At 34.2% G+C, this 17294-nt stretch overlaps 1 protein-coding gene across 3 annotated transcripts; it reads right to left on the bottom strand.

Annotated features, from left to right (window-relative positions):
• Positions 1 to 147: 147 nt before the first annotated feature.
• LOC100815600 (1-acyl-sn-glycerol-3-phosphate acyltransferase BAT2, chloroplastic) lies at positions 148 to 11107 on the bottom strand. 3 transcript variants are annotated; one of them, XM_014776657.3, is made up of 8 exons: positions 10968 to 11107; positions 10822 to 10862; positions 10673 to 10739; positions 10268 to 10429; positions 9763 to 10169; positions 4482 to 4583; positions 1079 to 1373; positions 148 to 251 (listed from the first exon to the last, which is right to left on the bottom strand). In XM_014776657.3, the coding sequence occupies exons 1-7, from the start codon at positions 11017 to 11019 to the stop codon at positions 1161 to 1163; spliced, it is 1044 nt and encodes a 347-aa protein (XP_014632143.1). In that variant the 5' UTR covers positions 11020 to 11107; the 3' UTR covers positions 148 to 251; positions 1079 to 1160. The 3 variants fall into 3 exon arrangements, with proteins under 3 accessions (XP_014632143.1, XP_003525921.1, XP_040872055.1); XM_003525873.5 differs by having other exon boundaries at positions 10679 to 10739; XM_041016121.1 differs by lacking the exon at positions 148 to 251 and adding an exon at positions 3939 to 4066 and having other exon boundaries at positions 1238 to 1373.
• Between the last annotated feature and the right edge of the window lie 6187 nt (positions 11108 to 17294).

Genomic DNA, 17294 nt, shown 5'->3' with positions numbered 1-17294 from the left:
TCCATAAAAAAACTGCTTGTAAAGGCGGGGAAGTCCTCCGGGTTGGAATGTTTAATTTTAATAAAAAAGGGGAGAACACCCTCTAAAAGATAAGCACCCCACAAAAACTTTTTTTTTTTTTTGGAAACAAAAGGAACTTCTCCTCCTCCCCCCCCCCCCCCCCCCCAAAAAAAAAAAAAAAACAAAAATCCTCCTAAAAATGTCAGGTGCTCCAACATCAATCAAGATAGTTCCACCTGAGCAAAGCATGACTGCACCACAAGTAACAAAATGTTCAGTATAAAACAAGATAATTTCATCTCAGAAACATCACCCAAAGAAAAGAAAGCCATATACACAGAAGACTATATTGCAAAATTGTAATCTTATAGCTATAACAAATAATGAATAAAGAAAGTCATACACACACAAGACCCTATTGCAAAATTTTAATCTTATAGCTATAACAAATAATGAATAGCCTTATAATGTGAGTTTAGCTCCAACTCAATCCCACAAAACTGACTTATGAAGTGAGAATTATTCCTTACTTATATGCACTATCTCTAGCCAATGTAAGACTTCAACACACCCACTTTTTGCCCACGGTTACCCACCACAATGTGGGACTTCAACATCCCTCTTTGTCCACAATTACCTAGGGTGACCACAATTAATGTGGCTTTCCAACACTACACCTCACGCTCAAGGCTACCCGCTTGAAGAATGACACACACAGGAGGCCCACCAATAAATTTAGGATAGGCTCTAATACCATCTAGAATTTTAGGGAATAATGAATTAATTTTTATATTGCATAATACTGAGAACACATCAGGTATATATACATAGAGCTAATTTAGGAAATAAAAGAGACAACCTGTTCTGAAATCAGATCCCTGTAATTATGAGATATTTCCTAATTTACTAAGCCTGTACTAATAGGAAATAAATACAATAGCTCACGTAAACCAAAATAAATCAATAATGTATATGTCTGATCACAGCCAATCTATACACAATAGTGAAGTGTACCTGATACAAGATACTAATATCCCTATTCCCTAATCAGGGTACTGGCATGCTTTTGATTATTTACCTTCTCAGTGCACTTCATGGCAAAGGGTGGGCTTTCAGTCTCTTGCAACTGAAATTAAAAGAACTCATTTGCAGTATATTTCTCAGCTCTGAGTCAGCACACTTGCTATTGTCTTCCTAGCTTCTTTGCATAACATATCAGGATCCTTTCCAACAATAGGTTTATGAATAACCACTTTCACAGAACCTAGGTTCACTATACCCTCCTTTCCTGCAGGCATGATTTGACCAGTTCCAATAAGGGAAATTGGTACAACTGGTGCATTTGTCTTTGCAGCAACACTGAAAGCACCCTTCTGCACATCCCCCAAGGAAAGTTACAAAAGAATTAAGTTAGCTCAGAGATATGAAGTCATAGACAGAATATATATCAAGCAGAAAATAAAAGTTAAAAATAATATATGGGATAAGGCTTTCTTGTGCTTGTACTGGACTCGATCCTCTCAAGTAAGGTCTCGGGTTCATGTCTTGTGGATGGAAAAAACAAGGTTGTGAAGGAAGAACTCCACCAAAGGTGGGCCAGCCAAGTTCTCCGACAAAGATTAATTATGGATAAAGCCAGTGGATATTTCATACCAATAACATAGTAACCAAAAAAAAAATATTGTGCTTGTACTAGTTGTACTAGTTTAGTAAGTGAATGACATAATCTATATACATTCAAGACACAATTCATGCCTTAACAACAATGCACAAGTCAAATCCTAAGAGTCAATTCACCACCAAAAACTTTATTCTCTTCTACAAAGAGCTTCATACTAAAATCCAGTCTATGCCACTCCGTTAAATTCCCATGTGTCACATCCTAATTTTCATAGCCAGTATTCTTAACTTTTTGTAATATCACTAATCTATCACTATCGGGAAACCGAATACACTTCTATACAACCTAGGTATTATATTCTCTTATCAAAGACAAGTTTTAGTTATATTAGCCTAATTTTTATCATATTATTTTAGTAAGTACTGTTTTTGTATTGTGTTATTTTAATAGCTAGGTTTGTATTCATAGCAGCACTCTCTAGTAATAGACCTATATGATTAATTAAATAATTAGTATAAATAGGTCTATTAAATTTTTAAGATAGTGATTATAACACATCTTGCTACCAGTGAAAATATTATATTTTACCCTTATAGTCTTATTTTTCCATCCCTTTATGACATCTCATTTATTTGTCAAGAAGTGGACACAATTATTCACGACCTCTGCCCTTTTTTCTTCATAACATAAAAACTAACTCATGATCTACAATTGTTTGTGATAGAACACCAATTGATAAACTGATAAAATATAATATTGAACACTAAAATCACTCACAATACAGTAATACACTTGTTGTCCCAGAGACAAAAGTCTCCTACAGAGAATATGCTGTCCACAAACTGCAAATAACTACAAACTTCTTAATTATACAACCTATTATCAGATATATACTCCTTATAACAATGTTTTACTGTGTAATGTGTGTCAATGTAGACCACACCTCATGCTATTTATAATATGAAAAAGGGGATCATTATTGATTACAAGATCAATCAATTATTATTAATAAGGAAACTAAATAATGAGTAATAAGGGAAATAATCCCATACTAAACTGCTGTAATTAAAACATATCAAATCCATATATTTCACACTCCTAATACTTAACTGGCAGCAGTTATTTCCCATACATAACTGCCATCATGCAACTTTTAATATAGAACTGCTTTCTAATACAAAATTGGTAACAATTAACTACCTCCAATCCATTAATGGATCCTTTCCTAACTAACTTGAATCTTAATTCCCATCATTACTGCTCGCTGAAAAATCAGCCTTGTCCCCAAGGTTGAACGTAGGAAATGAGTTCTTCCCCATCACTATTTAGGGCTTCATTATCTCCCGAATATAGAAATCATCATTATGTAAATTTCCAGATGTACCTAGTTCAAAATTCAAATTTCGAAATTTTTTTCCTCAATCCAATTGCTGCTCTTTAGATGAGACAGTTACAAAACTTGAAACAATAATAGTCCCAATTCACTTCCTCCCATGCTGCTCTTCAACAGCCTCATTGAAGTGCTGAAACTGCCACGAGCATTCTGCCACCCATAACTACCTACAAGTACAAGAAGATCTGAAATTTTTGCCTCTATCCCTGGCAAATTGCATGGCCTGAAGCTGAGATTGAGGTTTCAAAGTATGCAATTTCCGTTTAATGTTAAGTTGTAATATGTCTTCTACAAAATAACCCAAGTATTGGTCCTCTAGCAATTTCCTATCTTAGGAAGACAAGAATACAAAATCTTCAATACAGTCATCAACAGTCCCTGTTTGCTTCAAATCTTTCATCTTTACATAAGGATTTTCAGCATTTCCCCCTCCAAACCTTTCAACAAGGCTGTATTAAAATTTTCCCAAGTCAAAGGTGCCTCAGTTACTCTAATGTATTGTTTGGATTCATGAAATTGCCAAATGAAAAACATAATTTCTTTTTAATTGTTTGGTTAGAGTAAAAATAGAAGGAAAAGAAATTGGCTAAATTACTAAAAATACAAATTTATCCTTTAAATATTATAATATTATAATAATAAAATATAACACAACCAATGGTTGCTTGTACAGGGTCTGTCCATCTCTCTCTCTTTGTTGCTGCAACTGCATCCACCATATCATTGCTTCTTATAGTTTTTTTTTGCCGCTTTTTATTTTGAGACTCGTTTCCATTTTGGCCTTGTCCGTGACAGTGGAAATTATGAAGTGTTTAGTTTTAGTTTTTTTCAAATTGGTGAAGGACAGTGCCACACAGATCAATGGGTGCTTCAACTTTTGTGGGAGAAAGGAATTCACAGTACTAACCAGAGAAACATTCTTACAATGATTCAAGAGCCTCTCAATAAAGGAAATTTCCAGCCTTCAAGTTTTTATTCCAACAAATCCATACTCTCAAGCACCTTAGTTGTGCCAAAATGATGAATTCACTGGCCACAGAACCTCTTCTTTTCTATTCAGCAGGTCGACCAAAATGATAGAACACCAATTGATAAATGAATAAAATATAATATTGAACACAGAAATCACACCGAATACAACAATACACTTGCTTTCCTAGAGACAAAAGTCTCCTACAAAGCATTCTCAGTCCATATACAGCAAATAACTACACACTTCCTAATTACTCAAGCTATAACCAAAGCTATTATTCATGCAGTTTACAATACATAACTGCTTTCTAAGACAACATTGCTAATACAAAATCAATTTTTTTTATCACATACACTCCTAATAATTAACAACCTCCAATCCATTAATGGATCCTTTCCTATCTAACTTGGATCCCAGTGTCCATCAGTTTGCTTCTTAAATCATAATTATCTATAAAGATGATAATGATTACAAACTTTTTTACACAAACTCACCTTGAATGTGCCTAGCTTTCCATCTTTACTGCGTGTTCCCTCTGGAAAGAAAAAAACAGAGGCTCCTTTCTTGATAAGATCCATGCATCGTTTAAGACAGTCCTATATGTTAAGAAGCAAACAAAACCATGAATGAGGTTATTGGTATCATTTAATCCAAAGGGGGAAAGTAATTTCACAGAAAACACCGGCTTCTAATTAAAAATGTTAGAGTTTTGTACAGACTTGCAGTTATTCAACTGTTGTCTTAGTTAGTTTTAACTAAGATAGTTAGTTAGTTAAAGCCTGTTCAGTTATGACAGCTGTTAGTTAGTTGAGACAGCTGATCTAATATCAGTTCTGTCTATAAGTACAAACATGTATACTCAAAAATATCTTCTCTTAGAATTCTGTTATGGTATCTAGAGCTCGGTAAGATCAACAATGGCCGCTTCAACTCGTTCCTTACTTCTTCCTTTCCTAATTCAATTTCTCACAAGCTCGATGAATCAACCTTCCTGCTATGGCACCAACAGGTTGAACCTGTTATCAAATCTCATTGTCTTCAACGCTTTGTCACAAATCCACAAATTCCATTGTGACTTCTCACCAAAGCAGATTGCAAAGCTGGAATTGAAAATCCTGCCTATGAAGCTTGGGAACAGGACGATCAAGTTCTTTTCATGTGGCTTCAATCAACGCTTTCAACGTCGATTCTATCTTGTGTTTTAGGATGTGTTTATTCCTATGACATATAGGAAAGGATTCACAATTATTTTCATAAGCAAACAAGAGCTATGGTGCATCAATTGCACACAGAATTACGAGCTACGAGCCACAACACTTGGAGGAAAATCAATGCAAAATTTTTTTCTTCAAATCAAACAGATTTATGATTCTCTTACCTCGGTTGGAAGTCCTAACATGCTTTAGGAGCATATTGATTCAATTCATGAAGGTCTTCCATCCGATTATCACTCTGTTATCTCTGTAATTGAAAGTAAGTTCGAACCTCTACCAATGACAGAGATCGAAGAACTTCTTTTAGTTCACGAAGCACGTCTGAACAAATTTCACAAACAAATGCTTGTTGATTCTCCTTCAATTAATTACACACAAGAAAACATCAAGTCTTTCTCATCACATGGTTCTGACAGCTACACAGTGCCAAACAAGAATCTTCAACAATCGGAACCTGAAAGTTTTCCCAATTATCCTGGTGGTTCTAGCGGTGGTGGCAGTTTCAACCGTGGTGGTGGCCAGTCCGCTAATTTCCATTGTCAAGTGTCTAAAATAGGCCAGACTGCTTCAGTTGGTCATTATAGGTTTGACCAGCACACTATCAACAATGTTCAACTTTGATTCTTCATGACCCTACCAGTCAAAACTCTTCAGAGAATTATTCAAGCCAGCCACAGAACAACTTCAATTCTGGATATGCTCAAAATAACACTAGTTAAGGGCAGAACAGTGCTGATTCTCGCACTTTTAGTGCCTGGAATAGGTCTACAAACAACAACTATCAAAATCCTCCCAGTGCTATGCTGACTAGAGACTAATGCACAGTCTCAGCCAAATTCAGCTAATTGGATCCCTGATTCAGGTGCTTCTTTCCATGTTACTGGAGAATCTCAGAATATCCAACAAATTGAGCCTTTTGAAGGCCCTGACCAGTTCATTGGCAATGGTTTGCCTATTACTTCCTCAGGATCTTCTACTTTTATTTCTCCCCATAATTCCAATGTGTCTTTGTTCTTTGTCTCTTAATCATCTTTTACATGTGTCTTGCATCACTAAAAATCTTATTAGTGTCAGTAAATTTGCTTGGGACAATGGTGATTACTTTGGGTTTCATTCTAACTATTGTGCTGGGAAATCTCAGGTTACCAATGAGGTCTATTAGATTTATATATGTAGTTTTTTTGTTATTTTATATTTTGTGTCTTGTCTCTCTGCTGCAGTCATTTGCCATAGAGAGACAGCTTGTATTAGAACTCTTAATATATAAAAGCATTTCAGCTGTGTCTGAGTGGGTGAGACAATCAAGTATTAATATTCAAATATCTGAGTCTCAGCTAGGTCTTACTTCAAGGCAATGTTGGTCCTGATGGTCTCTACAGTTTCTCCAACATTCAGTTTCAGAACTCTCCTTCTGGTTCTGCCTCTTGTTGCTTTTCTAGTTCTGAAAATTCAACTATAAATCCATTTTCTAGTTCTGATAATTCAACTGTAAATCCATGTAATAAGACTAGTACTCTTTGGCATGATAGACTTGGTCACCCACATCATGATGTTTTGAAAAGTGCATTACAGCATTGTTAAATACCCATTGTCAATAAAAATTTGGTTGATTTCTGTTCTGCTTGTGATGTAGGAAAGTCGCATAGACTTCCATCTTCTTCAGATTCTGTTTATTCTTCTCCCTTAGAATTGGTTTACAGTGATCTGAGGGGACCCTTCCATGTCACTTCTACTAATGGTTTTCTATATTACATTACCTTTGTTGATGCTTTTCCCAGATTTACTTAGATATATCTTCTCAAAAGTAAAGCTGAGACTTTTATTGTCTTTCAAAAATTCAAAGCAACGGCTGAGTTACAATGTAATACCAAAATTAAAAGCCTACAAACTGACTGGGGAGGGGAATTTAGACCCCTGGCACATTTTTTGGCCAGCTGTGATATCCAACACTGACTTATATGCCCTCACACCCATCATCAAATTGGAGTGGTTGAAAAAAAACATAGGCATGTTGTGGAACTTGGTTTCACTTTGTTGCATCATGCTTCTTTACCTCGGAAATTTTGGGATTTTGCCTTATAACTGTTTTTATCTCATAAATAAACTACCTACAGTTTCCTTAAATTTCACTATTCCATATCAAGTTTTCTCAACAAATTACCAGACTATAACTTTCTCAAAACTTTTGGATTGCTTGTTTTCCCTTGCCCAGACCTTACAATAGTCACCAATTGGACTTCAGATCTCATGAATGTCTTTTTTTGGGTTATTCCACTTCCTATAAAGGCTTTAAGTGTCTCTCTCCTTCAGGTAAACTATTCATCTCTAATGATGTTCTTTTTCATGAGTCTAAGTTTCCTTATGCTGACCTGTTTGAATCTGCTCCATCTCTTAGTCAACCTTCTTCATCCCCTACTCATTTTAATTTTCCCTCCACACCTATTATACCTCCTGTTCAAAATAATATTCAGGATAACTCCTCTTCTGATCAGTCCTCTCCTGCTCAGACTTCTTTACCCTCTGATCAGTCTCTTTCTGATCCAAATAATTCTGTTCAGTCAGCCCCTCTAGCTGCTGACACCAATGTCACTGTTACACCTTAGTCTCTGTTTCTAGTTCAGCTTCCCCCTCTTTGGGATCTGCAGCTTCTCCTCCCAGAACAACAAATGTTCATCCAATGCAAACCAGATCAAAATCTGCCATCCATCAACTCAGAATTAATCCTTCTCTCCTTCTAGCTCTCTGTAAACCAACCAGTGTGAAGCAAGCATTAACTGATTCCAATTGGAAATTGGCTATGCAACAAGAATATGATGCTCTCATGAAGAATTATACTTGGGACTTAGTGCCTCTTCCACCTGACAGAAAGGCAATTGGCTGCAAATGGATTTTTCGGGTGAAAGAAAATGTTGACGGCTCAGTAAACAAGTTTAAGGCTCAGTTGGTTGCAAAAGGATATAATCAAGTTGAAGCCCGTCACCATCAAACTTATTCTGACCTTGGCTGTCACTAATCAGTGGAAACTATTTCAGTTAGATGTTAACGATGCTTTTGTGAATGGGTTTCTCAAGGAGACTGTCTACATGTCTCAACCTCCAGGTTTTAAAGATTCTAATTCTTCATTGTTCTGCAAACTGAATATGGCTTTGCATCGGCTTAAACAGGCTCCTAGACAAGGGTTTGAGAGGTTGCAGTCTACTCTTATTCAGTTTGGTTTTGTGGCTAGTAAATGTGACCCCTCTTTGTTCATCTATACAGTCTCTTCTCATGCAGTTTATCTATGGTCTATGTGGATGATATCATCATAACTGGCAGCTCCATTCAATTAATTCAACAGCTCACTTCTCAACTTAATTCAAAGTTTCCTCTCAAGCAACTTGGTCAACTTGATTATTTTCTTGGGATTGAAATCAAGACACTATCTGATAATTCTCTACTGCTTACACAGAGCAAATATATTAGAGATCTCCTACAGAAAACCAATATGAGACAAGCTCAAGCTATTTCCTCCCCTATGACTTCAAGCTGCAAGCTCACTAAAACAGGTTCAGATCTATTTACTGATCCTACTATGTATAGCTCTGTAATAGGTGCATTACAGAACTTGACTATCACTAGGCCAGAGATAAGCTTTGCTGTAAATAAAGTTTGCCAATTCATGGAAAATCCTTTGGATGCTCATTGGGCTGCAGTGAAGCGAATTCTAAGATATCTAAAAGGCACAGTTCTTTATGGTCTTCATTTAAGACCTGCTGCTTTGGGTCAACCTTACTTCATTAGAGCACTTTGTGATGCTGATTGGGCATTTGACATTGATGACAGACGATCTACCTCTGGTGCAGCTGTATATTTTGGTTCTAATCTCATTTCCTGGTGGTCTGGCAAGCAGAAAGTAGTTGCTAGATCCAGCACAGAGGCCGAGTACAAAAGTCTAGCTCAAACCACTGCAGAAATTTCCAGGATCAAGACCTTGCTAACTGAGTTAGGAGTACCATTCAGAACTCCTGTTATATTTTGTGGTAATCAAAGGTAACTCTCACTGACTCACTCATAATCCAGTTCTCCATGCCAGAACAAAGCACATGGAGATTGATATCTTCTTTGTTTGAGAAAATGTGCTCAGCAAGCAACTGATTGTTCATCACATTCCGACTCTTGACCAGTGGGCAGATGCACTCACCAAACCTCTCTCCAACCAGATTTGTTTTTCTTAGAGGCAAACTCAATGCGATGGAGACTTTGTCAAAGTCTCAACCCCTTGAGTTTGAGGGGGGTATTAGAGTATTGTACAGACCTGCGGTTATTCAACTGCAGTCTTAGTTTGGACTTAGTTAGATAGTTAGTTAGTTAACAGCTGATAGTTAGTTGTGACAGCTGATCTAATATCAGTTCTGTCTATAAATACAAACGTGTATACTTAAAGTAAGGTGGTTAATAAAAAACTCACTATCATTTTCTCTGATTTTCCTTTTCTCTTTTGATTCTCAAAATATCTTCTCTTAGAATTCAGTTAAAGAAGAACTGGTTAAAATTGATTCCAATAATAATAGTGAAAGAATACCAGCTGGCTTCGGCTGTCCATGCGCTTCAAAGGGATGACACCCAAAAGAAACATTGCCCACCCAATTATTGGAAAGAGGAATATCCCAGTCTTGCTTATGAACTTAAAGCTTCTTCCTAAAGTAAGAAGAGTATATATGTCTAGAAAACTCTGATGATTCGAAACATACACAGCAGGAGTATCTGGAGGTGGCAGATTCTCCAATCCCTCAAATTCAATTTTGTAAAATGGCGCTACAGTCAGTGCAGCCCATACTTTGGCAACAAAATGATGGAACATTCTTCTGTAGCGATCAAACAGGAGCACTGATGGATGCCCAACCAGCATCAGCATAAAAAGAAATATGGCAGAAAAGGCAGTGACAACATAAAAACAAACTCCCCTGACTTTAGATTCCAATTTCAGCTCTGCAATTTAGCAAAGATCAGCACATGACAAATTAAATTGGCATCTCAGTTCATACATAAATCCCATACTCTAAACAAATAGAACATCTTATGCATACCAGGTAGCAAATAGCCATCTCCAGCAGACCCAGCAGCAGTAAGTTCAGATCTTACAACTACATCTCTCGGGAATTTATTCTGAACATGCAATTTAGGACTAACAGATAACCACGACACATTTTCATGCTTCTTGGAGATTGCTTGCAAGCTACATGGAGGAGCTATAAAGGAAAGGGAAGTCAAGACGCATAATAAATAAATAAATAAAAATTACAATCATCCATTTATCAAATGTACCAAATATCAAGAAGGAACAAACAAACAAACAAATAAATAAACACCAAAATTACACTAGTGCAAGATATTATTAAGAATGCAAAAGAGGTCGTGGGTTTGAATCCGACTACAACTAACATTTGCTGATTAAAAAAATATTAAAGAGTGCAAATAAGAGAGGCGCACACACTGACAGTTATGTGAAGTCCTCAAAATTGGGTGTACATAAGTTGTTGTTCCTCTACGAGTACACAACTGCCATATAGAATGAGATTCAAACAAACAGAACCAAAACCAATATAAACAAAAAAATGAGAAAGAATGAAGAATTACGTACGAGGGTAGAAGGCACCGCCAAGAATCTCGCTTCTTTGTGACCTACAAGGGAAAAGAAGGGAAGCAAATGATGAGTAAAACAAAAAAAAAAACAAAAAAAAAAGTGAAGAGTTATTAGAGATAAAAAGAAGGGAAGTTGGGACTAACGGAGATGGAGACGATGGATTGGAGAAGGGGAAGAGAGAGGAGTAACTTCCATGGCATGGAAATAGATAGATGATAACTACCACCAAATGCTTATTTTTGGTTAAATTCGATGTCACAAATTTCAAGGTATCATCTCATTCTCATCAATTTTTCAGGTAAATAGTTACTTATTTTCGTTGTCCTTGAATATATTCATGGTAGAATGTTTACATTAAAATAAAAATTCAAATTTTAATCTAAAACATATAAAAAGTATGATAAATTAGAGCAAATAATACATTTGTTACTTTGAAATTTGTATTGTGACAACATAAGGGTAATAACAAAATCAAATTGGATCTCATTTTATTTTTTTAAGGATTAACTTAAGTTATGAACATTTTTTTGTTTGAGTTTCATATTTTGAATAAATATTGTTATCACGTTAGAAATTTGAGAACAATAAAGATATTATGTTTATCAATAATATGTTAATTACTATTTGTTATAATTTATGTTTTTTTCTATTTTTTCAAGTATTTATTATATTGTTGATCGATGCCGTACTTGAATCAAATAAACATTAAAAATGCAGTATCCAGGGAGTGATAGTCTCCCAACGAGCAATGGTCAACCAAACGTTTATAACAGATAGTAATAAAACAGTAATGAATCGGGGGGTGTTTGTTTTTGTAAATTAAACCGTGAGTAAAATTGAATTAGAAATTATCACAATTAAAACACGTTGTTTCACCTTGATTCACAAGCAAGTCTCCTATCCTAGGTTACGAGAAATTATCCTTTATCAGTTCAATCACTTAATCCAACCCTAAATTAAATTACTAAGCAAAATTTAACATAAGGCATTCATTATGTGATTAAGCAACACATACACCAATTAATCATGAACGATCATTAAGCAAGAACGTTAATTAAGCGCAGAGACAATTAATCAAGCACTAAGCATGCATGGATCAATAGCAACAAATACAGAATAATTGGTGAAGAGGAGAAATTGATCAGAATTTAATAGTGATAATAGAACCTCAAAGAGAGCTGTGCTTGATCTTCAAGAGAAAACAACGCTGGAGACTTAGCCTTCCATTAATCAGTAGAAAATGAAGAAAACTAGAATTACTCTTCCAAAACGAAAAAGAAACTAAAACGAATTGAGCTCTAAAACTAAAACGAAGAAGAGAGAGGAGAGGAGAGAGGGAAGAGAGCCTAAACTAGAACCTTGGTGCTGTTATATAGTTTTCAGCCCCATAAATAAAATAAAATTTAGATAAGATAAGATAAGATCTAGATGAAATAATATCTAGATGAGATCAAATCTAAATAATATCTAGATAAGATAAAATCTAGATAAGATAAGATTTGGTAGAATAAAATAGTCTGCTCTCTTCAAATCCAAGCCCAAATCTGGATTCAAGCCCAATTGCTTATAATTCTCCTGAAATTAAATTAAAAACACAAAATTAATCCAATAGGCCCAAATGATAAAACTGCATAATTAATTTGACAATTAAGACTAATCAGTAATTAAAATGGTAACAAAAAGGGTTAAGAAATATGAGAAAATGATGACACATCAATTGTTATGTTTGTAACGGCTAAAAAGAGAGAAGATAAAGATTAAATTATTATTTAGGTAAACAATCATTTTCGCCGTCCCTCTTAGACAAATGGCCTCAGTTATCTTAAGAAGGAGGGGTTGAATTAAGATATCACAATCTTTTCCTAATCAAAAATTCTATTTTGATTTTATCCCAACAACCCAAGATTCCTTTTAAAAATGAACTCCTAAATAATAATGCAAATTAATCTTACTCAATAGAAACAATAAGCAATAAACAATAAAGGAGTTTAAGGGAAGAGAGAAATGCAAACTTGATTTATACTGGTTTGGCCACTTCTCGTGCCTATGTCCAGTACTCAAGCAACCTACTTGAGATTTTTCACTCTCTTTGTAAAACACCTTTTACAAAGTCTGAACTACACAGGGACAATCCTTCCCTTGTGTTCAGGAATCCTTTACAACAAGAGACCCTCGGTCTCTTAATCCCTTTTCAGGAATAAGAAGAAGAGAAGAAGAAATCTCCCTTGAAAAAGATAGATTGTACAATGAAGATCAATCAAAATTTCTTATTGAATATGCAAGTGTTTGACCAAGGAATCTTTTTGAGAGGATAAGACATTTCAGTTCAGAAAAACTCTCTTAATCTTTTCAAAGGATAAAACTTTTTGGGCAATGAAAACTCTCTTCTAATTTGTGTTTCCAAGTCACATATAAATAGACCTTTGATGGTCATTCATAAACCATTTGAATAGATGTGACTCTTGAAAATTATTTTCTGAAAATCTCCTCTGTAATTGATTACAAGACTTGTGTAATCGATTACAGGTTTTAAAATTTGAATCAAAACGTTTAGTAACTGCTGGTAATCGATTACCATCCATGTGTAATTGATTACACAGTGTAAAATTTGAATTCAAATTTCTAATAGCTGTTATAAATCATTTTGGCCACTGGTAATCGATTACATCCTCTGTTAATCGATTACCAGAGAGTAAATCTTTTGAAAAATATATTTTAGCTTAAATTTCTTGGGCAAACCTTTTGTTGTTTCAATTTGGAATTCCCTTCCTAAAACACTAGAGATCTTCTTGATGTTGTATCTTCTATTCTTGGATTTTTGTCTTGAATTAAACTTGAGAAGCGCATTTTCATAAGGCATCAAAACATCATGATCATATGGCATCATCAAAACATCAAAGGCAAAGTCTTTGCTTCTACAGTCCTTGAATGTGAAGAGGCTAACAAATTCGTCTCTGAAATATGGAAATTCAAATTTAAGTCCCCGAAAGTGAAAAGGCGTGACGAATTTGTCAGTGCTCTACACATTCAAAGACAAAAATGACTATTTACCCAATAGTTTGAGAATATTTATGAGAAGAAATTCTTTTACTCAATTTTTTTTAACTTAATGAATGAGTCATAAGGCATAGAAACAGGTTTCACATCAAAATTACTAGATAAGAAAGACTTCACATCGTTTTATGAAATGCGTATTACTACAAAATATCAATATGTCACCCACATACAAACATAAAATGACATAACCATTATCATCAAATTGTTTCTCACACACACACACACACATTTATCACTATTGTTTATTTAAAAATCATATGAAAGAACAACTTGATCAAACTTTTCATGTCATTGCTTTGGAGCTTGTTTCAAACAATATAAAGATCTAACAAGTTTGCAAACTTTCATTTCTTTATCCGGTTCTACAAAGCCTCCAGGTTGGCTCATATAAATTTCTTCTTCTAAATCACCATTTAAAAAAAGTAGTTTTTACATCCATTTGATGAATTTCCAAATTAAAAACACAAGCAAGTGCAATTAAAACTCTAATAGTAGTAACTTTAGAAACATGAGAATATGTATCAAGGAAATCTACACCTTCTACTTGTTTACAACCAATCACAACAAGTCTTGCCTTAAATTTTTCTATAGATCCATTAATTCTTAGTTTCTCTCATAAAACCCACTTACAACCTATACTTTTACAACTAGGGGGAGATCAATTAGAAACCAAGTTTTATTAGTTTTAAGAGAACTCATATATCATTAATAGCTTTTTCCAAAAAGAGGCATCAATAGACCTCATGGCCTCATTGAAAGTTTTAAGATCTTCTTCAAATAGAAAAGAAAAAAATTCAGAACCAAAATCCTTAGCTTTTTTAGATCTTTTACTCCTTCTAGATTCAAAAACAATGTCCTTATTAGCATGACTACAAGACGGTAAATTAGAACAAGAAGTATCACAAACAGATTTAAAGAATTTGTTTTTCAAAAGAAAAACATTTTCAAAGAAAGTGACATCTCTAGATTCCATAATAGTATTATTAGAAATTTTAGACACTTTAGAATTAACAACCAAGAATATATAAGTAGTACAATGCAAATAATATCCAACAAAAACACAAGCAATAGTTTTTGGTCCAATTTTTCTTTTCTTATTAATAGGGATATTAACTTTGGCAAGACACCCCCACACTTTAAGATATTTCATATTTGGTTCTCTTTCTCTCCAAAACTCATAAGAGAATTTTTCTAGAATTTTTAAAAGGAACCTTATTAAGAATATGACATGCAGAATATAAAACTTCACCCTACATATTTTTAGGCAAACCAAAACTTACAAGCATAGCACTCACCATATCAAGCAAGGTACAATTCTTTCTCTCTGCAATACCATTAGATTGAGGAGTATAAGGAGGTGTCACTTCATGAATAATACCACGCATTTCACAAAAATTACTAATATCTAAATATGTGTATTCTCCACCTCTATCTGAATGTAGAATTTTAATTTTTCTTTCTAATTGATTTTCAACTTCTTTTTTATATACTTTGAACTTATCGAACAACTCACTTTTGTGATTAACTAAATACACATAGCAATATTTGGACAAATCATTAATGAAAGTAATAAAGTATCTTTTATCACCACGTGTTAACACATCATTACTATCACATACATCACTAAGAACCAATTTAAGCAAGTTAGCTTCTCTTCAATATATGTAGTAAAACCCTTTCTAGGTTGCTTTGCTTGAATACATGTTTTACATTTTTGTTTCAAATCAATAGAAGCTTTAGGAATAAGATTAAGAGGCATCTTCCTTTTGATAGAATTCAAATTCACATGTCCAAGCCTAGCATGTCACATATCAGAACATTCAACATTTGCAACAAAAGAAAAAATGCTAGATATTTTATTAATAGAAAGAGGCATAAGGCTTAACTTAAATAAACCATCAGAAATGTAGCCTTTACAAATAAAAACAACATGTCTATTAATAACAACTCTATTCAACTCAAAACAATCTTGTACCCACGTTGGATTAACAAAGAAGTACTTATTAAATTTTCCAAATATAGAAAATGTGATAAACTCCATCTAAAACAAGAAAATTCCCTGAAGATAGTTCTAGCTTCACTTGGCCTTCTCCTAATACATGTGTCATACTCTCATTCCTCATGCTCATAGTACGTGTGTTTGATTGTTGATATAAAAAAAATAATTTTTTTATCAACACACACATGAACATTAGCATCGGAGTCTATAAACCCATCATTTGAGTTAAAAACACAATTTAACTTAGGGCTACAACAATGGTAACAACATTAGTATGAGGTTCAAGAAAAGACATAGGTTGGTGATGGCGTTGACAACAGTTCTTGGCCAAATGATTAGGTCGCCCACAAAAAGGGAAAAAAACTTCATTCCCCGTATTTTTGTCCTTAGACTTATTGTTGTTATTAAAAGCATTTTTATTATTTTTAGAAAAAGAAGGCTTTCTACCAAACTTATTTTTGTTAAACCCATACTTCTTGAAGGACTTAGAAAAAGGCTTAATAGAACTCTCAACAAGATAGGCCTTAGAATGAGAATAAGATTTTTTTAAATATTTTTGAGAAAAATGATGTGTATCCTCAATGTGAAGACAAACAAGAAAATCATCAAAGGTGAAACCTTCACGTTTATGTTTCAGACTTCGAGCAAAATCAGTCCATGAAGGAGACAATTTTTAAATCATGAAAGCCACAAGCATAATGGCAGGCAAAACAATTCCTTTCAATTTCATGTCATAAAGAATGTTTTCAAATTGATGGATCTAATCTTAAATAGATTTTCCATCAACCATTGCATATGCAAGGGTAAGGCTGCGTACAACATCCCTCCCCCATACCTTCGCATAGCGAAGAGCCTCTGGGCAATGGGGTACGAAGTTTTTTATTAGAAGCTCAATCATTTTTTCACAAGAGTGTCGATTTAAACCCTTTTTAGCAAATCCATATTTCAATTCAAGTGTTTCCCATAACTCAACAGAATTTTTAGTATGGCAAAAAATCTTATAAATGTTATCAGCCTAAGCACTTAAAATGCATCCATGACATAAAATATCTTTATCAGAAACATCATGCTTAGTGGCAAAAGATTTGGTAACATCAGTTTGAACTATATCAATAAAGGAAGTTGAAGTTTTTATTTCTCTTTTAGAAACCACATAGTATAAATTTGATTTAGTAAGCCAGAATTTCATTTGTTGTTGCCAACAAAAAAAGTTTTCACCCATAAATTTTTCAAGCTTACTAGAAAGGGAGTAAATCATATCCATGGCAGACATCTTGATAAAACAGAATGTTATTGTTGAAAATACTATGCAAGAAGAAAGTAAATTTTTCTCTCTTAGACTATTAGAAAATAAATAAAATAAATGAGAAGAAAATGCAAAGCCTTAAACTAAATAAAAGACCAACAGTGGCAA

Source organism: Glycine max, chromosome 6 (assembly GCF_000004515.6).
Source record: "Glycine max cultivar Williams 82 chromosome 6, Glycine_max_v4.0, whole genome shotgun sequence".
Classification (NCBI taxonomy): Eukaryota; Viridiplantae; Streptophyta; class Magnoliopsida; order Fabales; family Fabaceae; genus Glycine; species Glycine max.
Note: the sequence above shows the minus strand (reverse complement) of the source record. Positions and strands in the feature narration are given on the sequence as shown.